The sequence below is a fragment of the Ylistrum balloti genome, unplaced genomic scaffold, assembly GCF_031769215.1.
Source record: "Ylistrum balloti isolate Yb309-2 unplaced genomic scaffold, AGI_CSIRO_Ybal_v1 Utg370742, whole genome shotgun sequence".
NCBI classification, from domain to species: domain Eukaryota; kingdom Metazoa; phylum Mollusca; class Bivalvia; order Pectinida; family Pectinidae; genus Ylistrum; species Ylistrum balloti.
This window is the reverse complement of record NW_026782437.1, coordinates 238,008-261,004: the sequence shown is the minus strand read 5'-3', so window position 1 is coordinate 261,004 and position 22,997 is coordinate 238,008. Positions and strand designations below refer to the sequence as shown.

The 22,997-nt window shown below is 34.4% G+C and overlaps 1 protein-coding gene across 1 annotated transcript; it reads right to left on the bottom strand.

Moving 5' to 3' along the window:
• Positions 1-1,312: 1,312 nt before the first annotated feature.
• LOC132557970 (ankyrin repeat and BTB/POZ domain-containing protein 1-like) lies at positions 1,313-16,761 on the bottom strand. Its single transcript, XM_060222499.1, has 12 exons — positions 16,649-16,761; positions 15,083-15,145; positions 14,062-14,117; positions 9,520-9,664; positions 8,682-8,841; positions 8,169-8,214; positions 7,680-7,796; positions 6,504-6,628; positions 4,583-4,687; positions 4,090-4,251; positions 3,097-3,297; positions 1,313-1,886 (listed from the first exon to the last, which is right to left on the bottom strand). The coding sequence occupies exons 1-12, from the start codon at positions 16,702-16,704 to the stop codon at positions 1,680-1,682; spliced, it is 1,443 nt and encodes a 480-aa protein (XP_060078482.1). The 5' UTR covers positions 16,705-16,761; the 3' UTR covers positions 1,313-1,679.
• Between the last annotated feature and the right edge of the window lie 6,236 nt (positions 16,762-22,997).

Here is a 22,997-nt window from a genome sequence, read left to right as displayed (position 1 = left end):
GTTAACATTTTGATAACAGACAAGCAAACAGCAAAAAAAGCAATATGACCTCGATCTTTCGATCTGGGGGCAGAAACAAAAGAAATGAATGCTACATGACATATATTTATCCATGTATATACCAAGGAAATGTTTATCTGTAGGGAAATAATGCCAATGTTGCATATGATGTTTGATATAACACTTTATGATGTAAGAATATATCATCTTTCAATTGTCAATGCCCTCTGAATACAAAATAAATAAACATGTTAATGGACAGTTGGCAAATCTGACAGTTAAACGTCACCATCCACTCTGATAAAAAAAGATGAACCAACTTGACATATTAATAAAACATTCCCATCAGAACATGACAGTATGTGTGAATAATGTTTTGTGTAACATGTACTAATTTTAAACATTGTATATATGTTTATTATAATAATGTTTTGTGTCACATGTACCAGCTATAAACATTGTGTAGATGTTTATAATGAGTTATTTCCCTTCTATCACGAGTTACTTCCCTTCAAAACATTTCTTAAAAGATACAACCACTAGTACCGGCTTCTATCATTAATATACTCATACTATTAAGTGTATTGATAGATGAGGCTTGTACCTATTATACAATAATAACTTGGTTTTCATTTTTATATAGATTGGTGTCAATTATCTTCCTTCATACAACTGAACACACAATGTTCCCGTAATGATCTTTTAATCTATTTTTTTTGTTTCTGAACAGATCAAAAACTTTTTTTCAATACTTCCTATGTAAACTTTCTGTTAAACTAGTGCCCCAACACAGATCTGAACCAACATTTTTGTAACCTGTTGCTAATTAATCCTTACTGCTTTTAACTGGATACTATTGTTCTGTGTCAGGGACTCGCTAAATGATTTCATATTGGAACAATTTCTTATACTATATTCTTGTACTATATTATCTCCAGAAATAGCTGCACATGAATGACTTAGGTATCTGATACTATACAAGGCAGTAATTGCTATGGTCATATAAAATTGCGATTGAACCTTTTATATATGATGTTTTTTCAAACTAAGTTTACACAAATATGAAATACAACTAGATTTTATAAATAATTTCAATCATATTTCAGATACATTTGTACTATATTATCTCCAGAAATAGCTGCACATGAATGACTTAGGTATCTGATACTATACAAGGCAGTAATTGCTATAAAATTGCAGAGGGTGTGGGTTTTTGGGTGTGTGTGTGGGGCAACCATTATCATGTCACTTCTATTTGGCAATAAATTATTTTCAGAGATCATAACCAATGGTGGGGGAAAAAGTTAATGTGTTCTTTATTCTTTAAATAAAGTTAATAAAAAACTGTTCAAGCAACGAAAAAGAAAAAAAAAAACATGATTTACTGAGTTAATGACATATCGCCATTTCCATTTAAAATTTTGGTAATAAATATATCACAATTACCAGTATTAATGGTTAGCAGTTAGTCTTTACATATAAAATGTTTTCTGTAAATGGAGAAATTTCTCATAATCTACAAGCACTTTATTTAGTAAACTGAACAGGTGAATCATGTCTCCTGTTGTGGATCTAGTACATTTTCTCCTCTGTGTTACCTATGTTTTTTTTATAAAAATGAACAGAAATATCCTGAAACTGATTTGATAACAACAGATAAACATTTTTCCAGATGGTTTTTAAGCATCTATATTCATGTTCTCAAGAAAGTCGTCAATCATTCGCAGTTTCTCTTCTGCTTCCATCATGTCGCTGAAAGTCTGGACATAGTTTGTGATGTTGTAACGAATATCATCAATGATTTCCAAAGTATCAGTATCTTCACGACATTCGAGATTGGCAGCATCTTGTCTCACCAGCTCTGCAAAATCATCTAACTCCATAACCTATCACCAAAACAAAAAATATCAAATTGTATGTTAAGTTAAAAACTTAAGTTTGCCCCTTAACATTTTCTATCGGATAGTTTTATGTGCAGACAATAAAGCAAGTATACCAGTACTAGAATTCCATTTCAGGAAACTTCAAAGCTCAGTTACATATGTATCTCAAAGAGAATCCATAATCATAAAAGACATCATATTTGACCAAGCTCCCAACATAAAATCAAATTACTAAATAGGTTGGTTTTATGTTGATTCTTTTCTTTAATTTGTGACATTTAACCACAATCTAATCAGAAAATGTGCATAAACAAGAGGCTCAATTGGTCTGCATCATTCATCTGTTTATTAATTAAGTTGTGTAACATTGAAAAGTGACGGAACAGGTTTCAACAACCTGTTAAGAATTTAACGCAGTTGTGCAGTTGTACAAAATTGGAAGCAATCATATCAGCATGTTACTGGTGAAATTTCAATATCTAAGATTTTCTGGTTATTCAGAATAAGTTGTTATAAGGACATAGTCATCCAGATTCTCCGCCCATGCTCTTATGTAAAAAATGTACATTTGAAGGGAGCAACATGGAAAACTAAAGTATTGAAACCATTTATTGTTTATGTTCAGTTAAAAGTTCTGTTGAAAAGATCAATATAATAACAATTTAGTAGCATAATACTGTGAATATCAAAATTAGCTTATTACACCTTTATATTCCCTTCTTCTACCCAATGATAATGAAAAAATAATTGTCTCTTAATGGCAGTGATGCTGGATCAATCAATGATTGTATCATTGCACAAAAATGACAAACTAGTAAAATGGTTTATACACATTGATAATATATACAGCATCTAATAGTTAGATATGTAAAATTGCAAGAAAGTTACTATCAGTAAAACAAATCATCAATGGTGATCGTGTAACATCACTTAGAACATTACACTTACAAAAAAATTTTGGAGATTCACTTTCATAGGTTTATTAGGCGTTTTACTAACTGGTGAGTAGACCTATTGTTAATGTTCTGTTTCTTATCATTATCATACTTATTCTTCTTCCGTGATTTCATGGTGTCTAAACTTCCGAATAGGTGAGAGCTAGGTTTATAGATTTTTTAAAGGTCTCTTATTATTACTTCTGAAGATATTAACATTGTAGCAACAATAAACTCCCCTGAAAATTTCAGGAAGCAAGTTTGATCTTAAGGCATACCTCCTGTAAATTGTTGGCCATGAACTCACAGCACTGATCAGCAAGCCTTCGAAGGTTGAACAGTCTAGCCAAGACCAGTATCTGTAGAACGGTGTCAGTGTTTATATACTTGCTAATATTGTTTGCACAGAGTCTCTTCAGTCCCATTAACAGGTACTGGTCAGCAAGTTTAAGCATGTCAACCACTGTTTCCTTGGTCAACTGGAATGGAAGTTAACATTGTATTATATAAACAAATACTTTATGTGGTACAAAAGTACAAAACATGGAAAAGAATATTTTAATACATGTTGTATACACTTTGGTGCAGTTCACTTTTGTCAATAATTTACATACATATTCATGTTTACTTCCTTCATTCATTTTCCTTTCTTGAATAAGATTCTTTACATCTCTGACTTTAAATTTACACTAAACCTGGTCTGACCTTTGCCTGCAATCTTGCTGTTATCAGCTCAACTTACAATATAACTACAAAATACCATGACCTTTACATTCTTTACATCCTTATCAACCTTGACCTTCTAGATTACAGCTATTTCACATTCTATGAATTTATCTATGTCCTTGACCTTTACCTTCTTTACATCCTTATTAACCTTGACCTTCTAGATTACAGCTATTTCACATTCTATGAATTTATCTATGTCCTTGACCTTGACATTATTTACATCCTTATTAACCTTGACCTTGCAGATTACAGCTATTTCACTTTCTATGAATTTAGTTATGTCCTTGACCTACATCAGGCTATTGTACCTTAACCTATAGTGTATATAATAGTTGCTATGACCTTGACCTACATCACAGCAGTGGGGACCTCAACCTATATTGTATATCACAGCTGCTAAGCCCTTGATCTACATTGCATATTCCTGTTATCATGACCCTGACTTATATCACTGCAGTGGGAACCTCATCTTATATTGTATATCACAACTGACATGACCTTCACTTACATTACACCTAGATATTATGATGACCTTGACCTACCTCACAGCTATCCTGGTATAAGTAATACATTAGCTGCCTGAAATTTTCTGTCGTGATTTCGTTGATGGGAATCAAAGGCAGATTGTCTTCTGACACATTTGATTCTCCAAAGTGATCTACCAGCAAGGCCTTAAAAAAGTCACTTCTGCCACAGAAAAACACCTACAGAAAAGAACAACATATTAATACTTTTTGAGACCAAGCATTTCAAATCACAATGACCCCGAGACTTCTTTACTTGAGCAGTCTTAAAATTAAAATTTCATTTAAGAATGTTTTACATTTATAAAAATTGATATGCACTGTCAAAAAATTCTTTCCTCGTCTAATTCTATGAAACTTAGAGCTAATTTTCACCATTCATTTCTTCTATGACCTGACCATCATAACTATAAATAGAACACTTCAGACATCCTGTCATTATATACTCATATCATCTCCAACAAAATGATCAGGGTGTAAGATTCAAGCTACTCAAAACTGTAAACTTTACCTTATGACAAAGAAATTTGTGTTCCTCTACAACAAAACAAATATCTGGGTAGATTGGCAAATCCTCTAACCCTGCAAAGGGAATGTTTCCAAGAGCCTGGAAAATCTGTAGTAAACAAAAAATCATCAGCTAGCAAATTAACTGGCAAAATTTCTACCACCACGTAAAACAACTATGGCAAAATATTTATAATCAAGCAAAATAAATCTTGTAGATTTATCATCAGGTAAAATAAATCTGGTAGAATATTTATCACCAGGTAAAGTGACTAGCAGAATATTTATCATCAGGTAAAATAATCTGTTAGATTATTTGTCAGAAAAAAATTGGTAGAATATTTATCATGAATTAAAATAACTAGAAGAATATTTATCATCAGGTAAAATAATCTGAATTAAAATAACTAGAAGAATATTTATCATCAGGTAAAATAATCTGAATTAAATTAACTAGTAGAATATTTATCATCAGGTAAAATAATCTGAATTAAATTAACTAGAAGAATATTTATCATCAGGTAAAATAATCTGAATTAAATTAACTAGAAGAATATTTATCATCAGGTAAAATAATCTGAATTAAATTAACTAGAAGAATATTTATCATCAGGTAAAATAATCTGAATTAAATTAACTAGAAGAATATTTATCATCAGGTAAAATAACCTGAATTAAATTAACTAGAAGAATATTTATCATCAGGTAAAATAATCTGAATTAAATTAACTAGAAGAATATTTATCATCAGGTAAAATAACCTGAATTAAAATAACTAGTAGAATATTTATCATCAGGTAAAATAATCTGAATTAAATTAACTAGAAGAATATTTATCATCAGGTAAAATAATCTGAATTAAATTAACTAGAAGAATATTTATCATCAGGTAAAATAACCTGAATTAAAATAACTAGAAGAATATTTATCATCAGGTGGAAGAATATTTATCATCAGGTAAAATAATTGAATTAAATTAACCAGACGAATATTTATCATCAGGTAAAATAATCTGAATTAAATTAACTAGAAGAATATTTATCATCAGGTAAAATAATCTGAATTAAATTAACTAGAAGAATATTTATCATCAGGTAAAATAATCTGAATTAAATTAACTAGAAGAATATTTATCATCAGGTAAAATAATCTGAATTAAATTAACTAGAAGAATATTTATCATCAGGTAAAATAATCTGAATTAAATTAACTAGAAGAATATTTATCATCAGGTAAAATAATCTGAATTAAATTAACTAGAAGAATATTTATCATCAGGTAAAATAATCTGAATTAAATTAACTAGAAGAATATTTATCATCAGGTAAAATAATCTGAATTAAATTAACTAGAAGAATATTTATCATCAGGTAAAATAATCTGAATTAAAAATTAACTAGAAGAATATTTATCATCAGGTAAAATAATCTGAATTAAATTAACTAGAAGAATATTTATCATCAGGCAGATTATTTTCCAGTAAAAATAATTGGTAGAATATTCATTATCGGGTAAAATAAATGGTAGAATATTTATCATCTTGTAATTTTGTTAATGGATGATGAGATTTCAAACTTTAACTATCAAAGTAGCTACCTGTTGCCTTGTAATCAATCTTGGATAAATTGCCTGACATGGCCATCCAATACATAACAGACATATTTGTCCTTTAGTAAGCTGATGGGGCCCGACATACTAATTCTGACATGAAATCAGGGGATAGGCTTATAGAACAGTAATAAAATAAGTTCTGCTTCTAATTCTACATATCAGCACTATAAATGAATGTCTGCATTACCAGGCTTTCTTAAGAGGTCTTATTTGAAGTATTAGCTGATAAATGTATCACTTGTATGCTTCTTTTCACTGCTTTAGGACACAATACACCAAAATATACTATATTCCAAAACATTTAAATGACCTACATCACTACACAGTTCATTTGGCAGAGCTAAGTCACCAAGTCTGCCTAGATCCTCTTGTAACTTAGTATTATGTAGGGTGGGTTCTATGGTTATCGTTGTCACGGTAACACCAGGCTTCAACATCTCTGGAGGAAGAAACCAAACAGGTTACGGTAATCTTTGTGAAAGCATTAAGTAAACTCAGTTTATATGCAATAAATTTAAGATCTTAAAATTTGTCTCAATTTCATGTATGACTTAAAAGTCTAGAAATGTTTTATCTTAGCAAGCGTTTGGCGACCCAAGATGAACAAGCATACTGAACATTGCTAAAGAAAAACATGTCCCCTGTCAACCCCTACATGGTTCCCTATATTAAACTACTACACTGTAACCATTAATAAGGATGGTGCCTATATCTTTTATATTTTATATTATCACTATTTGTACCCACAACAACCATGTTTAATCCTGCAGAATCCTTTTATTATGTACATGGAGAGCAATTAACTTTGATATGAAGATTTTGAACAAAAAATATAAGTCCCAAACAAGTCCCAAATTAAAGAGAAATAATGAACAATAAATTCCTTAAAGAACCTCTTTTTATCAGCATCCTAGAAAAACTTCTCCATGAATGATAAGTAATTGTAAACCATTCACCAACATCTTTAATCAAAAGTTTCAGACAGACAAACAGACTGTTTACCAACAGGAGACTCAAAACTTGTGAGGAGTTTTACAAACACATACAAATGGAAACAAATTTAATATCCTTTAATCACCAAATTAAATATTCTGGCAAATGATGCAGAAAATGCACAAATCCACATCAAACTAGATATCATTTCCACTCTATATCTATGATCTCAATGTGTGTGTGTGTGTGTGAGAGGGTGTGTGTGTGTGTGTGTGTGTGTGTGTGTGTGTGTGTGTGTGTTATAACAATAATATGAACTGGAGATTATCCTTACAGGAAAAGACTCTCAGACTTCTTAATTTAAATTTCTGTCCTAAATAGACACTCCAATATGACCCGTATACTTGTTCTACAGTTGGATGTATACTCTATTCTTTTATCCATGTCTAAGTACCTTAATTATGTGAACACGTATACAAAAATTTGTAATTATGTCAGACTGTTCAAGAATAGGTGATAAAATATTCAATATGATAATTAAAAACAAAGAAACCTACCAAATGATTGAAACTTTTTGATGCGCTCATCAATTTCCTCCATAAGACCTTGTAGACGACATTGTTTGGCCAATCGCAGGCAGTCTTCTACGTTGTCAACATGAGTGTCCATGTACCCTACACATACAAACAATATTCTTTATTAAATGAAAAAAAATCAATAGACAGATGTAATCATAAAACAAGAGGACCATGAGCCTTAACGGTCATCTGACATAAAATACAAGATTTCAAATTTTGAACTTGAGAAGTTGAAAATGTGTTTTCAAGATGGCGGGCATGTTGGATTTCGGACCAACCCGAAATTAACAAACTTTGGTCAGGATCATGTCACAATCATTTCAAGTAAGTTTCAGCTCAATGAGACATGTAGAACTTGAGAAAAAGTTGAAAATGTTTGTGAGGGACGACATACGATGGACGCCGCTGGACAAAAGGCGTCGCAATAGGTCATCTGACCCTTTTCGGTCTGATGACCTAATAAGTTACCTGTATAAAGGTACTGAAGAATTGACTTGAAAGCAACTGGTACAACCTATAATTTGAAAGAAATATAATGTTCATTAAAAAACGGCACTATCATAAATATAGTTTGGATTTTAAATAATTTCTTGTTAAAAAAATGTAATTGAGAGCACCTGGTATGATGACTATGTTAAGACAAATTTGGTTTAAAGAGAAAGATGTTAAACAATTAAAGACTCTTGTACTGGCTAATGTCATAAAATTGAAACCCTTTGAGGCCAGGGACTCTTCATAGAGAAATCACCATGGCCAGGATAGACTAGATTCAATAGCTGGCCTTAGTATAATGATAAATGATATTATAATAACATATGGTATCTAGATATCATTTAACCACACTGGCCTACACCAAAGTCTGTAACATCACAATAAATGAATGTTTGAAATAACCTTCCAACTCCAGATAAAGACAAATATTAACAAAGTCATTAAAGTTCCTATCTAATATACTTGATTTTTTATATATAGTTTGCTTACCAATGAATGTTTAATGGTGATGACTCGTCGACCAAGCCACTTTGTTCTGAACATGGTGGCAAAGTATTCACATCTAGCTGCCAGTATGCATCGATGAACTGGGAACATTTCACCATGAACATTGAAGGTTACATCACTATAAGCACTGTCCTCCAACAGTCTGAAATATAGGCACAACAGTTCTACCAGATGATGACATTATGTCTCGATGCTGTGGATATATCTTACTAAAATTTTACTATATGTAAATGACAGACATTTACTAAGATTTTACTATATGTAAACAACAGACTTTTACTAAAATTTTACTGTATGTAAACAACAGACTTTTACTAAAATTTTACTGTATATAAACAACAGACTTTTACTAAAATTTTACTGTATGTAAACAACAGACTTTTACTAAAATTTTACTGTATATAAACAACAGACTTTTACTGAGATTTTACAGTAAGCAAACAACAGACATTTACTAAGATTTTACTATATGTAAACAACAGACAATTTACAAGGATTTTACTGTGTATAAATGACCAACAATTAACTTAGATTTTACCAAGCTAAGACAGAGGAATACTCCTTGTTTGAACATATACAATTTACTGACAGCCAACCATTTATCATAAGCCACCAGTTTCTTTTTCATCGCATTTCCTTTACAATTAACCTTTCTTTACTTGGTGATAAAATCACCGATGAAAAAGTAAAATGTTCTACCTCCACTGAAAAATTATTCTTGTCTTCAGAATGGCACTATAGTTCTTATATTCGTATGTTTCTATTCTTAAACATATAATGTTTCTTGACTCCTGAGACACTGGTCACTGACAATACTTACCTACGGAGAAACTCTTCATATAAATCTCGTCTCAATTGCTTTGAGGAGATAACATTGTAACACTTCAGGAGGTTCCTGATTTTGTCTGTCAGAGCTCCATAAAGACAACGCTCACCCTCGAATGTATTAGCCTCACATCGAGCACCTATAAAAATGTCACAAAGTTATTGTACTCTGCAAAGCATTAAACACGAACCTGGATCATCAGACATCATGTATTTACATCATGTGTTTACATCATGTATTTACAGGACCATGTCTTTTAATTCTTTGTACATGTATGTAAGATACATGTGTTCAGTACGAGGACCACTTAGAACATCTGATCATCTGAAGTCATTGCAAAAGGCAAAAACATCGTTCTGAGTAACTCTGTCTAAATTTAAGATGACATTTTCTATTAGTATGACACGTAAAATATGGAGAAGGAGACTCTTCCTCTTACCACGACAACTGTCGTATACTTTTACCACAAGTAACAGCAGATATTTTCTTGCTCTTTTTCCCTGAACAAGTATATCCATGTGTATACCAGTGTAGGATTTCTTTACTTCACCCTAGGGTTGAAACTAGGAGATTGACCTGTCAGGACATCAGTATGATGTCATAGTAACAATTCACCACAACATGCCAACTATCCAATAACCTTTTTATTTTTATGATGTCACATGTTAGTGAGAGAGGTGGATCAAAATCCTCGGGAAAAGATGACATAGTTGCAAACACTCTGATAGCTTCATTTTTTTAAAAATTCAATCACCTTTTCCCTTGGATTGAAATCCCTTTATCTAACCTTTTCCTTGGATTGAGATCCCTCTATCAAATATTTCCCCTTGGATTGAGTTCCCTCTATCTTACCATTTCCCTTGGGTTGAGACCCCTCTAAAATTTCCCTTTGAATTGAGATCCCTCTCTCACCTTTTGCCTCGGGTGAGACCCTTATAACCTTTCCCTTTAGGTTGAGATCCCTCTCTAACCTTTTGCCTCAGGTTGAGACCCCTATAACCTTTCCCTTTGGGTTGAGATCCCTCTATCTAACCTTTCCCCTTGGATTGAGATCACTCTATCTTACCATTTCTTGGGGTTGAGACTCCTCTGACCTTTCCCTTTGGGTTGAGATCCCTTTAACCTTTCCCTTGGATTGAGATCCCTCTAACCTTTCCCTTTGGATTGAGATCCCTCTCTAACCTTTTTCCTCGGGTTGAAACCCCTCTGACATTTCCATTAGGGTTGAGATCCCTCTCTCTCACCTTTTCCCTTGGATTGAGATCCCTCTTTCTCACCTTTTCCCTTTGGTTGAAATCCCTCTCTTACCTTTTCCCTGGGAATGAAATCCCTCTAACCTTTCCCTCTGGGTTGAGATCCCTCTTTCTCACCTTTTCCCTCGGGTTGAGATCCCTCTAACCTTTCCCTCTGGGTTGAGATCCCTCTCTCACCTTTTCCCTCGGGTTGAGATCCCTCTAACCTTTCCCTTGGATTGAGATCCCTCTCTCTCACCTTTTTCCTTGGATTGAGATCCCTCTTTCTCAGCTTTTCCCTCGGATTGAGATCCCTCTTTCTCACTTTTTCCCTCGGATTGAGATCCCTCTTTCTTACCTTTTTACCTTGGATTGAGATCCCTCTTTCTCACCTTTTCCCTCGGATTGAGATCCCTCTTTCTCACCTTTTCCCTTGGATTGAGATCCTTCTTTCTCACCTTTTCCCTCGGATTGAGATCCCTCTTTCTCACCTTTTCCCTCGGATTGAAATCCCTCTTTCTCACCTTTTTACCTTGGATTGAGATCCCTCTTTCTCACCTTTTCCCTCGGATTGAGATCACTCTATCTTACCATTTCTTGGGGTTGAGACTCCTCTGACCTTTCCCTTTGGTTGAAATCCCTCTCTCACCTTATCCCTGGGAATGAGATCCCTCTAACCTTTCCCTCTGGGTTGAGATCCCTCTCTCACCTTTTCCCTCGGGTTTAGATCCCTCTAACCTTTTCCTTGGATTGAGATCCCTCGCTCTCACCTTTTTCCTTGGATTGAGATCCCTCTTTCTCACCTTTTCCCTCCGATTGAGATCCCTCTTTCTCACCTTTTCCCTCGGATTGAAATCCCTCTTTCTCACCTTTTTACCTTGGATTGAGATCCCTCTTTCTCACCTTTTCCTCGGATTGAGATCCCTCTTTCTCACCTTTTCCTCGGATTGAGATCCCTCTTTCTCACCTTTTCCCTTGGACTGAGATTCCTCTCTCTCACCTTTTACCTTGGATTGAGATCCCTCTCTAACCTTTTTCCTTGGGTTGAAACCCCTCTGACATTTCCCTTAGGGTTGAGATCCCTCTCTCTCACCTTTTCCCTTGGATTGAGATCCCTCTTTCTCACCTTTTCCCTTTGGTTGAAATCCCTCTCTCACCTTTTCCCTGGGAATGAGATCCCTCTAACCTTTCCCTCTGGGTTGAGATCCCTCTCTCACCTTTTCCCTCTGGTTAAGATCCCTCTAACCTTTCCCTTGGATTGAGATCCCTCTCTCTCACCTTTTTCCTTGGATTGAGATCCCTCTTTCTCACCTTTTCCCTCGGATTGAGATCCCTCTTTCTCACCTTTTCCCTCCGATTGAGATCCCTCTTTCTCACCTTTTTACCTTGGATTGAGATCCCTCTTTCTCACCTTTTCCCTCGGATTGAGATCCATCTTTCTCACCTTTTCCCTCGGATTGAGATCCCTCTTTCTCACCTTTTCCCTCGGATTGAAATCCCTCTTTCTCACCTTTTTACCTTGGATTGAGATCCCTCTTTCTCACCTTTTCCCTCGGGTTGAGATCCCTCTTTCTCACCTTTTCCCTTGGACTGAGATCCCTCTTTCTCACCTTTTTACCTTGGATTGAGATCCCTCTTTCTCACCTTTTCCCTCGGATTGAGATCCCTCTTTCTCACCTTTTCCCTCGGATTGAGATCCCTCTTTCTCACCTTTTTACCTTGGATTGAGATCCCTCTTTCTCACCTTTTCCCTCAGATTGAGATCCCTCTTTCTCACCTTTTCCCTCGGATTGAGATCCCTCTTTCTCACCTTTTACCTTGGATTGAGATCCCTCTTTCTCACCTTTTCCCTCGGGTTGAGATCCCTCTTTCTCACCTTTTACCTCGGGTTGAGATCCCTCTTTCTCACCTTTTTACCTTGGATTGAGATCCCTCTTTCTCACCTTTTCCCTCGGATTGAGATCCATCTTTCTCACCTTTTCCCTCGGATTGAGATCCCTCTTTCTCACCTTTTCCCTCGGATTGAAATCCCTCTTTCTCACCTTTTTACCTTGGATTGAGATCCCTCTTTCTCACCTTTTCCCTCGGGTTGAGATCCCTCTTTCTCACCTTTTCCCTTGGACTGAGATTCCTCTCTCTCACCTTTTACCTTGGATTGAGATCCCTCTTTCTCACCTTTTTACCTTGGATTGAGATCCCTCTTTCTCACCTTTTCCCTCGGATTGAGATCCCTCTTTCTCACCTTTTCCCTCGGATTGAAATCCCTCTTTCTCACCTTTTTACCTTGGATTGAGATCCCTCTTTCTCACCTTTTCCCTCGGGTTGAGATCCCTCTTTCTCACCTTTTCCCTTGGACTGAGATTCCTCTCTCTCACCTTTTACCTTGGATTGAGATCCCTCTTTCTCACCTTTTTACCTTGGATTGAGATCCCTCTTTCTCACCTTTTCCCTCGGATTGAGATCCCTCTTTCTCACCTTTTCCCTCGGATTGAGATCCCTCTTTCTCACCTTTTACCTTGGATTGAGATCCCTCTTTCTCACCTTTTCCCTCGGGTTGAGATCCCTCTTTCTCACCTTTTACCTCGGGTTGAGATCCCTCTTTCTCACCTTTTCCCTTGGATTGAGATCCCTCTTTCTCACCTTTTCCCTTGGATTGAGATCCCTCTTTTTCACCTTTCCTCTTGGGTTGAGATCGCTCTATCTTACCATTTCTTTGGGTTGAGACTCCTCTAACCTTTCCCTTTGGGTTGAGATCCCTCTCCCTCACCGTTTCCCTTGGGTTGAGATCCCTCTATTTTACCTTTCACCTTTGATTGAGTTCCCTATATCTAACATTTCCCCTTGGGTTGATATGCTTCTTACCTCTTGGGTTGAGATACATCTATACAACCTTTTCCTTTGGGTTAAGATCCTTCTATCTAACCTTTCCCATTTCCCTCTATTTAACCTCCAAGGGGTGAAAGATCCTATTACACTTCCTGGGTTAAGTCATTCCTAACCCCTATTTCAATTTTATAGTTCCAGAACAGAAGTTAATCAAACAAGTAGCGATATCAATTCCTTTTTATTTCTTTCTCTCTCAGAAGCTAGTAGTTAAATATCTCTCTTTCTTTCCCTCCCTTTGGTAGTCTATGACCCTATCTGAACAGCTTTAAATCTTCAATCCACCTGGGATAACCCCAGCAAAGATCCATTTCTATTTAGAAAAATTCAACGAGTTAATCAAAGAAGGTTTGGACTGACAGGCACATTATTTTAACTTACAGTAACTTTTGCTCCTAAGAAAACATCAACTCATAATTACCATTTTCCAAAAGATAATTGACAAGCTCTTCATGTCCACATAAACAGGCATAGTACCTAAACAGAAAAAAACAGACACTCTATAATATAACATAATATTTACATGCGTAGTACAATTTGACCAATAGATAAGTTCTTACTCAAAGTCACAATGTTGGCTTTTGATATACATGGATTTATAATTATTGTACAATGAAAGCATAATGCTACAATGATATATGATTACTTAGCAGTAATACCGAATGGGGTGGGCTTATTCTTGAGCAGGGAGTTATTGTTGACTAAATACGGTGCATGCACATGTTACACTATTAGTATCAGGGACCAGTTGGTCACTAGATATTGTACATGCACTTGTAAGTATCTGGGACTATTAGTATCAAGAACTTATTGGTGACTTGATATGGTGCATGCACAAGTTAGTTTCTGGGACTTCTTCTTGACTAGATATGGTGCATGCACATGTTAGTATCTGGGTCTTATTCTTGACTAGATATCGGGGACTATTATCATCAGGGATTTATTAGTGACTAGATAAGGTGCATGTACATATTAGTATATGAGACTATTAGTATGGTGCATGCACATGTTAGTATCTGTATATATACATGTATATATTTATATTGGAAAACAAAAATCCTTCTACAGAGTAAAATATACATAATCATTCACGGGATTGTGATGGAAAACATACACAAATCCAGGACATGTCCTTAAGGGACAAATGTAAGCCAGCTCCTGGGCAATCCAGAATCCAATAAGATGCAGATGTTTATATATACAACATCAATGTAAGGTAAATATGAACCAAATCTGATAAGACGTTCTCAGTATATGATATTGATTTGGAATATGATGAGGTGTGAGTTGGCAAGACAAAATGGACATACTTGGATGGCAAAAACTAATATGCCCAAAGTTCATAGTAGGGACATAAAAACTAGCATGTCACAAGCCAATACTTACTATTTATAACCTCAGCATGTTTTTTCATCATTGATGGAATTTTTATTAATACTTACAGTGGAGAACTGTCCCACTTGTCTGTTAGATTTAATTCAACTTCTTTCTGTTCAAATAAATATCTGTAACATAAACCGAAGGTCTGTTTTACAAGGATTGTCATCCTCATCACTGTTATTGTCTGGCTATATCAATCTGTGTCAGAGCATCAATGAGACCATGATTCAAACTCTGCTAATCCAAACAAATGCCTAGAAACAAAATCTAAATCAAGGATTAACAGAAAGTTAACTATTTATGTTTATTTTTCATGTTAAACATACAAATTTACAATTTTTTATCAATCTGAGTGTCAAAACTCTGTCTGAATTGATATAATCCATCTTGCCTTCCCCATCCTTTTTCCTTCCATTCCAAAGAAAACAATAGGCCCAATGGGCCTGTGTTTCTTTACTGCTAATAGTAAAATAGTTTAGATGATATACATCCTGTAAGTGGATTCAAAGGTGCTTCATCTCAGGAAACTATTAGGCAAATATCATCATCTTAGGCTTTTGGATAATGAGAACAAATCTTTTTAATTGTGCAACAAATTTGACTCTTATGACCCTGAATATGGGTCAAGGTAATTTGATAACATAATTTAGTCATGCTCCATCCCAGGAACATACCAGCTAAATACTTGATTCTTGACCTTTTGGTTATTGGGAAAAAGTCACAGAAGATCTTTTTATCAAATTATGATCTTGAATTTTGGTGAAGATCCTGTTATAGGAAGGAGTAATTAAAAACACCCTGCTTAGTCAGGATTCCAGCTAGTCACCAAATTGAGTTACATTGTACCTAGATGCCAACAATTCTGTGGGTGTTGTACATGCATGTATTTAATGAATGCGATGGGGAGGAGGTTCTATTGCATGATAGTGTAAAGGAAGAAAAAGGAGTACTTGTGTCTTTGGATGACTTGCTGTGTCTGAAGTCTTGTTCTGTGATCTGCTGGGATCAAGATATTTGTGTTTATAGCTGCACATATTGAATGAGGCATTTGCTTAAAATTGTTCTGCATATTGGCCATGGATTTTGTTTGTTGTATTATTTGATTTGCTGTACTTACTGTTCCCTATGGTACATTTTCTAGTTATTCTATATAGTTTGTGTGTTGTAAATCGTAAACTGAAAAGCAGTATTCTAATTCTTGTCTAATAATGACTTTCTATGCATGCTCTTCGATGCGAGGTGAATTTACTTTATGACAACATTTCAGAACAGTTCAGCAAACCTGAAGATTTGTTTGCACTTAATATCATGTTGTCACTTGTGGTTGTTTTGTACATAGATACATTTTATGCAGTGAAACACAGCTGTCACTAACTCACGCCCTGCTGCACAAACTAATGTGTTGCACAGTTGTGTGCAGTCGTAGCAGTGGTGAAATGGAAAAAAAAAACACAGAAACATTTTCTCATAGCACTGCTTTTCGTTTATGGCCAGAACTCTTATCATAACAGGCCAAAAGTATTCCGATTAATCGTCACTCGGAAGCATTCGTCTCTGCAGTTGACAACAAGACACTGACATGACAACAAGACACTGACAAACAACAGTTAGAATAAAATTATACTTACTGCACTTTAGTGATATCGCCTGTTCTGCATGCATGGAATAATTCCTTGGCATCCATGTTTGCATTTTATCGCAGAAGTTTCTCTCTGACAGATATGTAAACACAACCACCAATCTATTGCGCAAGAATTTCCTTTCTCTTGATTTGATGGGTGCGGGTGAATTTATGTACGTCGTTCCCGGGCCCGGCCTCAAACCCGTACTGCGAAATTAAGAAATCATTAATATCTCGACAATGAAATATATAATTAGTCTTATTTTTTCATATATAGATGTACTTAATATTTTTAAAATCTGACACTGTGAATGAAATAATTTAAATTTCGATTTTTTTTTCAGGGGTTGAAAACTTGTACGCAGCATTCAACCGTTAATTTTTTCGATTTTTTTTTTAAAACCAATTACAGCTATCATACGGTTTGATTTCAGACTTTTTGAAATTCCAAACAATATTTTTACTCATCTGATTGTAAATACATCATTTTCACCCAGAAATGGGACATAATTGATATCTAATCTTGCATTTATCATGATCGCGGGTCGTATATTTACACTTGACCCAGACCCGTGCTTGGGGGAGGTCATTCCTCAAGTCTGATGCATGTTTGTTTAATTTGTGAAAAAAAAAATCGGAAAATTTCACCGTTGAGTGACGCACAAGTTTTCACCCGTCCATTTAAAAAAAAAAACTCGATATCTAAATCAATTCATTCAAAGTGTCCCATTTCTAAAATATTTAAGTCCACTATGTAGAAATTTTTAGATTGATTAGATTTTTTGTTCTCGAGATATTTATTCTTGTTGTTGATTTTCTTGTGCGGGTATCAGGGGAGAGGCTGGGAACGGCGTACAAATTTCAACCCCACCGTGGAAAAAAATTAACTAAATGCCGCTTAGAACGTCAAAAATTCAAATGATGGATTCATCTATGGGTTATGATATTTTTACATTATTTCACATTAACTTTTTAGTGGTGAAATAACTCTATAAGCACTGATATAATTCTTTGGTTTCTGGGAGAATTTTGTGATATTTTATTCAAGGACCTCTGGGTTGCTTTTATTTATCTGGTCGTGCCGGCACGCAGGTGGAACGGTTTCGTTCCACGTAACAGAACAGGCTCGAACCGCGTTTTCTTTCCAGTGACAAACATTACCAGACACTTCAATTTGAATATTTGCATTTTTGAAAATTTCTAGTCTCTGATACATTGTTTTAGGACACTGACAATAATAGTGACTTTGTAACAGCACCACTTTGTTAAAAGAAAAAAAAATGAATCTAATGCAGATTTTTACATTTTTCAACAATAAAATCTATTCATTGACAGACTACTTTCTATATAATAATTCTTCTGCAAAGTCAATTCAAGAGGAAATTTTGTAAAATGAATGTTAGATAAGGATACAACATCAATATTTATATTCTGATTCAGGCTATAAATCATTTTGCAATTATTTTTTATTATCATTTATTTATCAACTACCAATTATTTAAACATCGAACCAAACCACATATGTATAATCAAATGATTACAGAAGTCAATGACCATAAATATTTTTTATGAATATTAGAAAATTGTGTATTACGGTTTACTTGTTTTATGAAAAAAAACAGATCATAGTCAAATGATGATAAAAATGAAAATTCTTGATTTGCTTATTCAGAAACAACTTTCCAGTTCTTCAGAAAATGTTATTTAAAAATGATGTTCTCAATCAATTCAAAAACATGTAACGTTTGGTAGATAAAATTCTATTAAATGATAACATGCATTCTCAATGAAGCCAAGGTGATTAAAGTTGTTCTTTCTGTAATTCCTACAGTTATTAGCTTTATATCAGAAACACCTTTTTTACATATTCAATTTAACTAACCTCTTTAACCTGTTTCTTATTCGATGTTCTTTTCTTCTTGACAGAGTACCATAGTAGTAAGTCATGGAAGACATCACGAATGAGAAATAAAAAATTCAATCTTAAAAGAAAAAAATATGTAATTAAACGGCATATAATCAGTAAGTGTATTTTGAGTAATTAGTGTAATTTCTATTAACTTTGTTGATTTTACTGTGATAAACCAACGTTGTCCATGTATGAAAAAAACATTTTGAAGTATACTGTACACAGATGTGTATCATTTATTTATCAGGGAATAGGTAACCTTTCAAATATAAGTTTCCATTTTCTTTATCTCACTTTACTCTAAAAACGTGATTGAGATGCTAATTTTTTCAATTATCAGCACGAAATTAAATAAAAGAAGTGACGTATAAATCAAAATATAAGCTGAAAAGAAATATTACCACTATAGACCAAACAAATTAAAATTAGATTACTCAAATTTTCATGTATTGATTAAAATTATTTTCAAGAAAGGTGAGTATCACAGTTTGTAACATTTTATTTTTGAAATAGTGAATTGTAAGAATTTATAAGAGGTGTAACAGTTTGGTTTCTTTACACGATTGTTACATTCTTTATCAAATTCCAAAGGCGAAGTTAATACAACAACCAAACTCCTGATCAAATTAATTACTGATGTCGTTATAGTGACATATGTCAGAGTATGTAAATATAGTCCTATGGAACACTTTGTTGATTTTAAACAGAAGATGCAAAATCATTTCTCATTTTCAAATTTTGAATAAAGCATTAAAGATTTGGTTTGTTCGTGTAATTCAGCTCAACCTATATTTGGCTAAAATATTGCTGTGAGCCAAGTGAACGTATTAACAAACGGTTAAGATTATTACTAAGGTAGGATATTGGTGCAAACATTTAAAAAGTTTGTGGTTGATATACTGAAGGTACTGCACAATAATAGCATTTGTTTTCCTTAAATGAAACAAGAAATTATTCATCAAATGGTAGTATCATTGTAGTGGTATGATGCAACTTTAACCTTCGGATATTTTATTGCAATTTGCTGCAAAAAGAAAGCTGAAAAACTTATATGATACAAATATCCTAAGACCCTGGGACAGTTGTTTAAGAGATAACATACATGTATGACTGAATTAATTATTTCCTAGCCTCCTCATATAAAGATGACACAGAAACTGTCATTTTTCCCCAAGCTCTTATTGAATATGATCAAGCACGTTATTGTGATTAAATCAACTAAATGACACACAATACTCAACAAAAAACAAATCCATACTATTATAACATTTCGATAATTTAATATGCAGGATGAACGTAGTAGGGAGAGTGTGTCAATTCTTATCACTGAAAACGGTCCGGAACGAAAACGAACCGGGTAGACCGTTTCTTGGTTCCACCGGTTTGTCCGTTACAACTGCATAAACAAAAGAGCCCCGGAATTATCTAGACTTGCTAGAGCCAATAGTTTATGAGGTCGCGTGGTGATCTCTGAACAGCTCGTCTCGATTACAGCACCTTCAATCAGAGTTTGTTTTGTTACTTCTGTGAATCGAAACACGATTGGGAGGCTACCTCGACCGGGCCTTACCAGTCGTTCGTACCACAGTTTGGTTGTCTCGAACCAAAAATGACGGTATCATAGGCCATGAAATGAGACATTTTGTACAAAAAGATATTTTTTATTAGGGTATATAATTGAGTAAAATGGGTACTTTTCGGGATTTATGTTGATTATTTTTATATGTAAGGGATATGTTTTTATATGTAAGGGATATGACAGCTCAACTGTCAACAGTATACATAACAGCAAGGACTCCAATAGGTAGGATAGGTTTGAATGTATGACAATTTATGAATAACGTGCAGAGATCATCACTTATTTCAAAGCCTGTAATTGGATTCAAACTCAAGACCTTTGTTTTACTGGTCTTACGCTAAACCGATCGCTCTCTCTCGTTTGCGGCAAGTGATACATAAATTATTGATAAGGAAATCGATATTCTTTCAGTTAAGAACATTTGTTGTATAAGATACAATATGCAAAAGAAATTGGCAGCAGTCAAAACCCCTAAAAAAATCCTTCCTTTAAAACCGATATGTAGATGAAAAGATATCTAGAATGTTAATGGAAAAATTTTATATATGCAGTGAAAAATATCAGGAGAATTAATTACCTTATCGACCGAACAATGAACGGATATCCAGTCTAGAGATTAACAGATATCTAGGGATTAATAACCCAATCAGTATGTAATGAACATGATTAGATGAACGAGTAGATATCAAGCAGGTAATCAATATAATTGAAGATGTTCGGAGTTGATATCTAGTGTGTATTGTATGATATCTAGTGTGTATTGTATGATATCTAGTGTGTATTGTATGATGAGTGGATATCTAGTGTGTATTGTATGATATCTAGTGTGTATTGTATGATGAGTGGATATCTAGTGTGTATTGTATGATGAGTGGATAGTGTGTATTGTATGGTGAGTGGATATCTAGTGTGTATTGTATGATATCTAGTGTGTATTATATGGTGAGTGGATATCTAGTGTGTATTGTATGGTATCTAGTGTGTATTGTATGATGAGTGAATATCTAGTGAGTATTGTATGATGAGTGGATATCTAGTGTGTATTGTATGATATCTAGTGTGTATTGTATGATATCTAAAGTGTATTGTATGATGAGTGGATATCTAGTGTGTATTGTATGATGAGTGGATATCTAGTGTGTATTGTATGGTGAGTGGATATCTAGTGTGTATTGTATGATATCTAGTGTGTATTGTATAATGAGTGGATATCTAGTGAGTATTGTATGATGAGTGGATATCTAGTGTGTATTATATGATATCTAGTGTGTATTGCATGATGAGTGGATATCTAGTGTGTATTGCATGATGAGTTAATAGTGTGTATTGTATGGTGAGTGGATATCTAGTGTGTATTGTATGATGAGTGAATATCTAGTGAGTATTGTATGATGAGTGGATATCTAGGGTGTATTGTATGATATCTAGAGTGTATTGTATGATGAGTGGATATCTAGTGTGTATTGTATGATGAGTGGATATCTAGTGTGTATTGTATGACATCTAGTGTGTATTATATGGTGAGTGGATATCTAGTATGTATTGTATGATATCTAGTGTGTATTGTATGATGAGTGGATATCTATTGTAGAATGAACATGTATCTGTAGAAGTTGAGAATATGTTGCCTTTCTTGCCTCAGCTTGTGTCAATTTCCCCTTTAGACGAGCGGCAGAGTGTCCAGCTAGAGACTGAAGGATCGCTAGTTCGAACCCCAGTGGTGGCACGATGTTTTTCAGTACTTCTTCTTATTACAGATTTGGCGTCACGGACTACCGCAAGGGTAGAAGCTACAGGAGATTGGGATGTTTCCTCTGATATAAGGCTGGGTTGTTGTCTTCAGGGTCGAAAACTTTGTGAAGGACGGAGCAGCATAGAAGTTGAGAGTATAAGTCGCCTTTCTAGCCTTAACTAATGATAACTTCCCTTTAGTCGAGCGGTAGAGTGTCTGGCTATGGATCGAAGGGTCGCTAGTTCGAACCCCAGCCTGATATTTTCCATTTATCCTTTCTATTACATATCGACAGTATTATAAGTATTAAATTATAAGTGTGTTTTGTGTAATGAGTGAATATCTGTAATGAGTAAATGCGGCATTAATCCTAATTAATGCAAGACTATAACTAATTGATGTTAAATTAACATTAGGTATAAGACATGGCCGACCTAGGCAATAAGTAAGAATGAAACCTCTAAAGTGAAGAGTACAGAACTGCTTAGATAAGTGGTATGGGAAACAATTAGTATATCGAGAACAGGTCACTATTTCAACCAATTAAAAAGATGAACAAAACCACAGGTGTTGAAAATCTTAATTTACTACTAGAACAACAAGTATATGGCATACGTAATTCTATGTTGTAGGTTCCGTATGGTAAGTAATATGAGTGAAATAATCTCTATTGGTTGATAAATATTTCTCCACATGTTTGCGTGTTAACTTCGAGGTATGTCAGATTAGATAACCCGTGTATTAGAACAAGGCCAAGCGAGTCTAGCTAGTGCTCCAAGAAGCCCCTCTCCTCCCCTTCCTTCCAATCAATTGAGTATGTAAAACGTACGTCTGCGATCATTATTTAATAAGGCTATCATATAAGAGCTGGAGAAAGCCAATTAAATACAAACACAATGGCATCGTTGTTCTGTATATCAGACTACAAATTATTCCGAAAGGATATAATGAGATAGTGTTCCAAATTGATATTTCAATGTTTAGTCTATATGTCTCACATTCTTCAAAAAGTCATCAGAATATGTCTGTGCGGATGTCTTCTTTAAAGCGTACTGGATCGTTATCTGAAATAAGTATATGTATACTATGATAATCTACATAAAATAACATCTGGAAAGTGTCTGTGGAATATGATC

What these genes read in the sequence shown, in the direction of transcription:
- LOC132557970 (XM_060222499.1), bottom strand. Translation starts at nt 16,704, where the DNA reads ATGGATGCCAAGGAATTATTCCATGCATGCAGAACAGGCGATATCACT. An exon ending in TCTTCAGTACCTTTATACAG is followed by an intron (nt 7,797 to 8,168) that starts GTAACTTATTAG and finishes TTGTATGTGTAG; the next exon opens with GGTACATGGACACTCATGTT. An exon ending in ACAAATTTCTTTGTCATAAG is followed by an intron (nt 4,252 to 4,582) that starts GTAAAGTTTACA and finishes TCTTTTCTGTAG; the next exon opens with GTGTTTTTCTGTGGCAGAAG.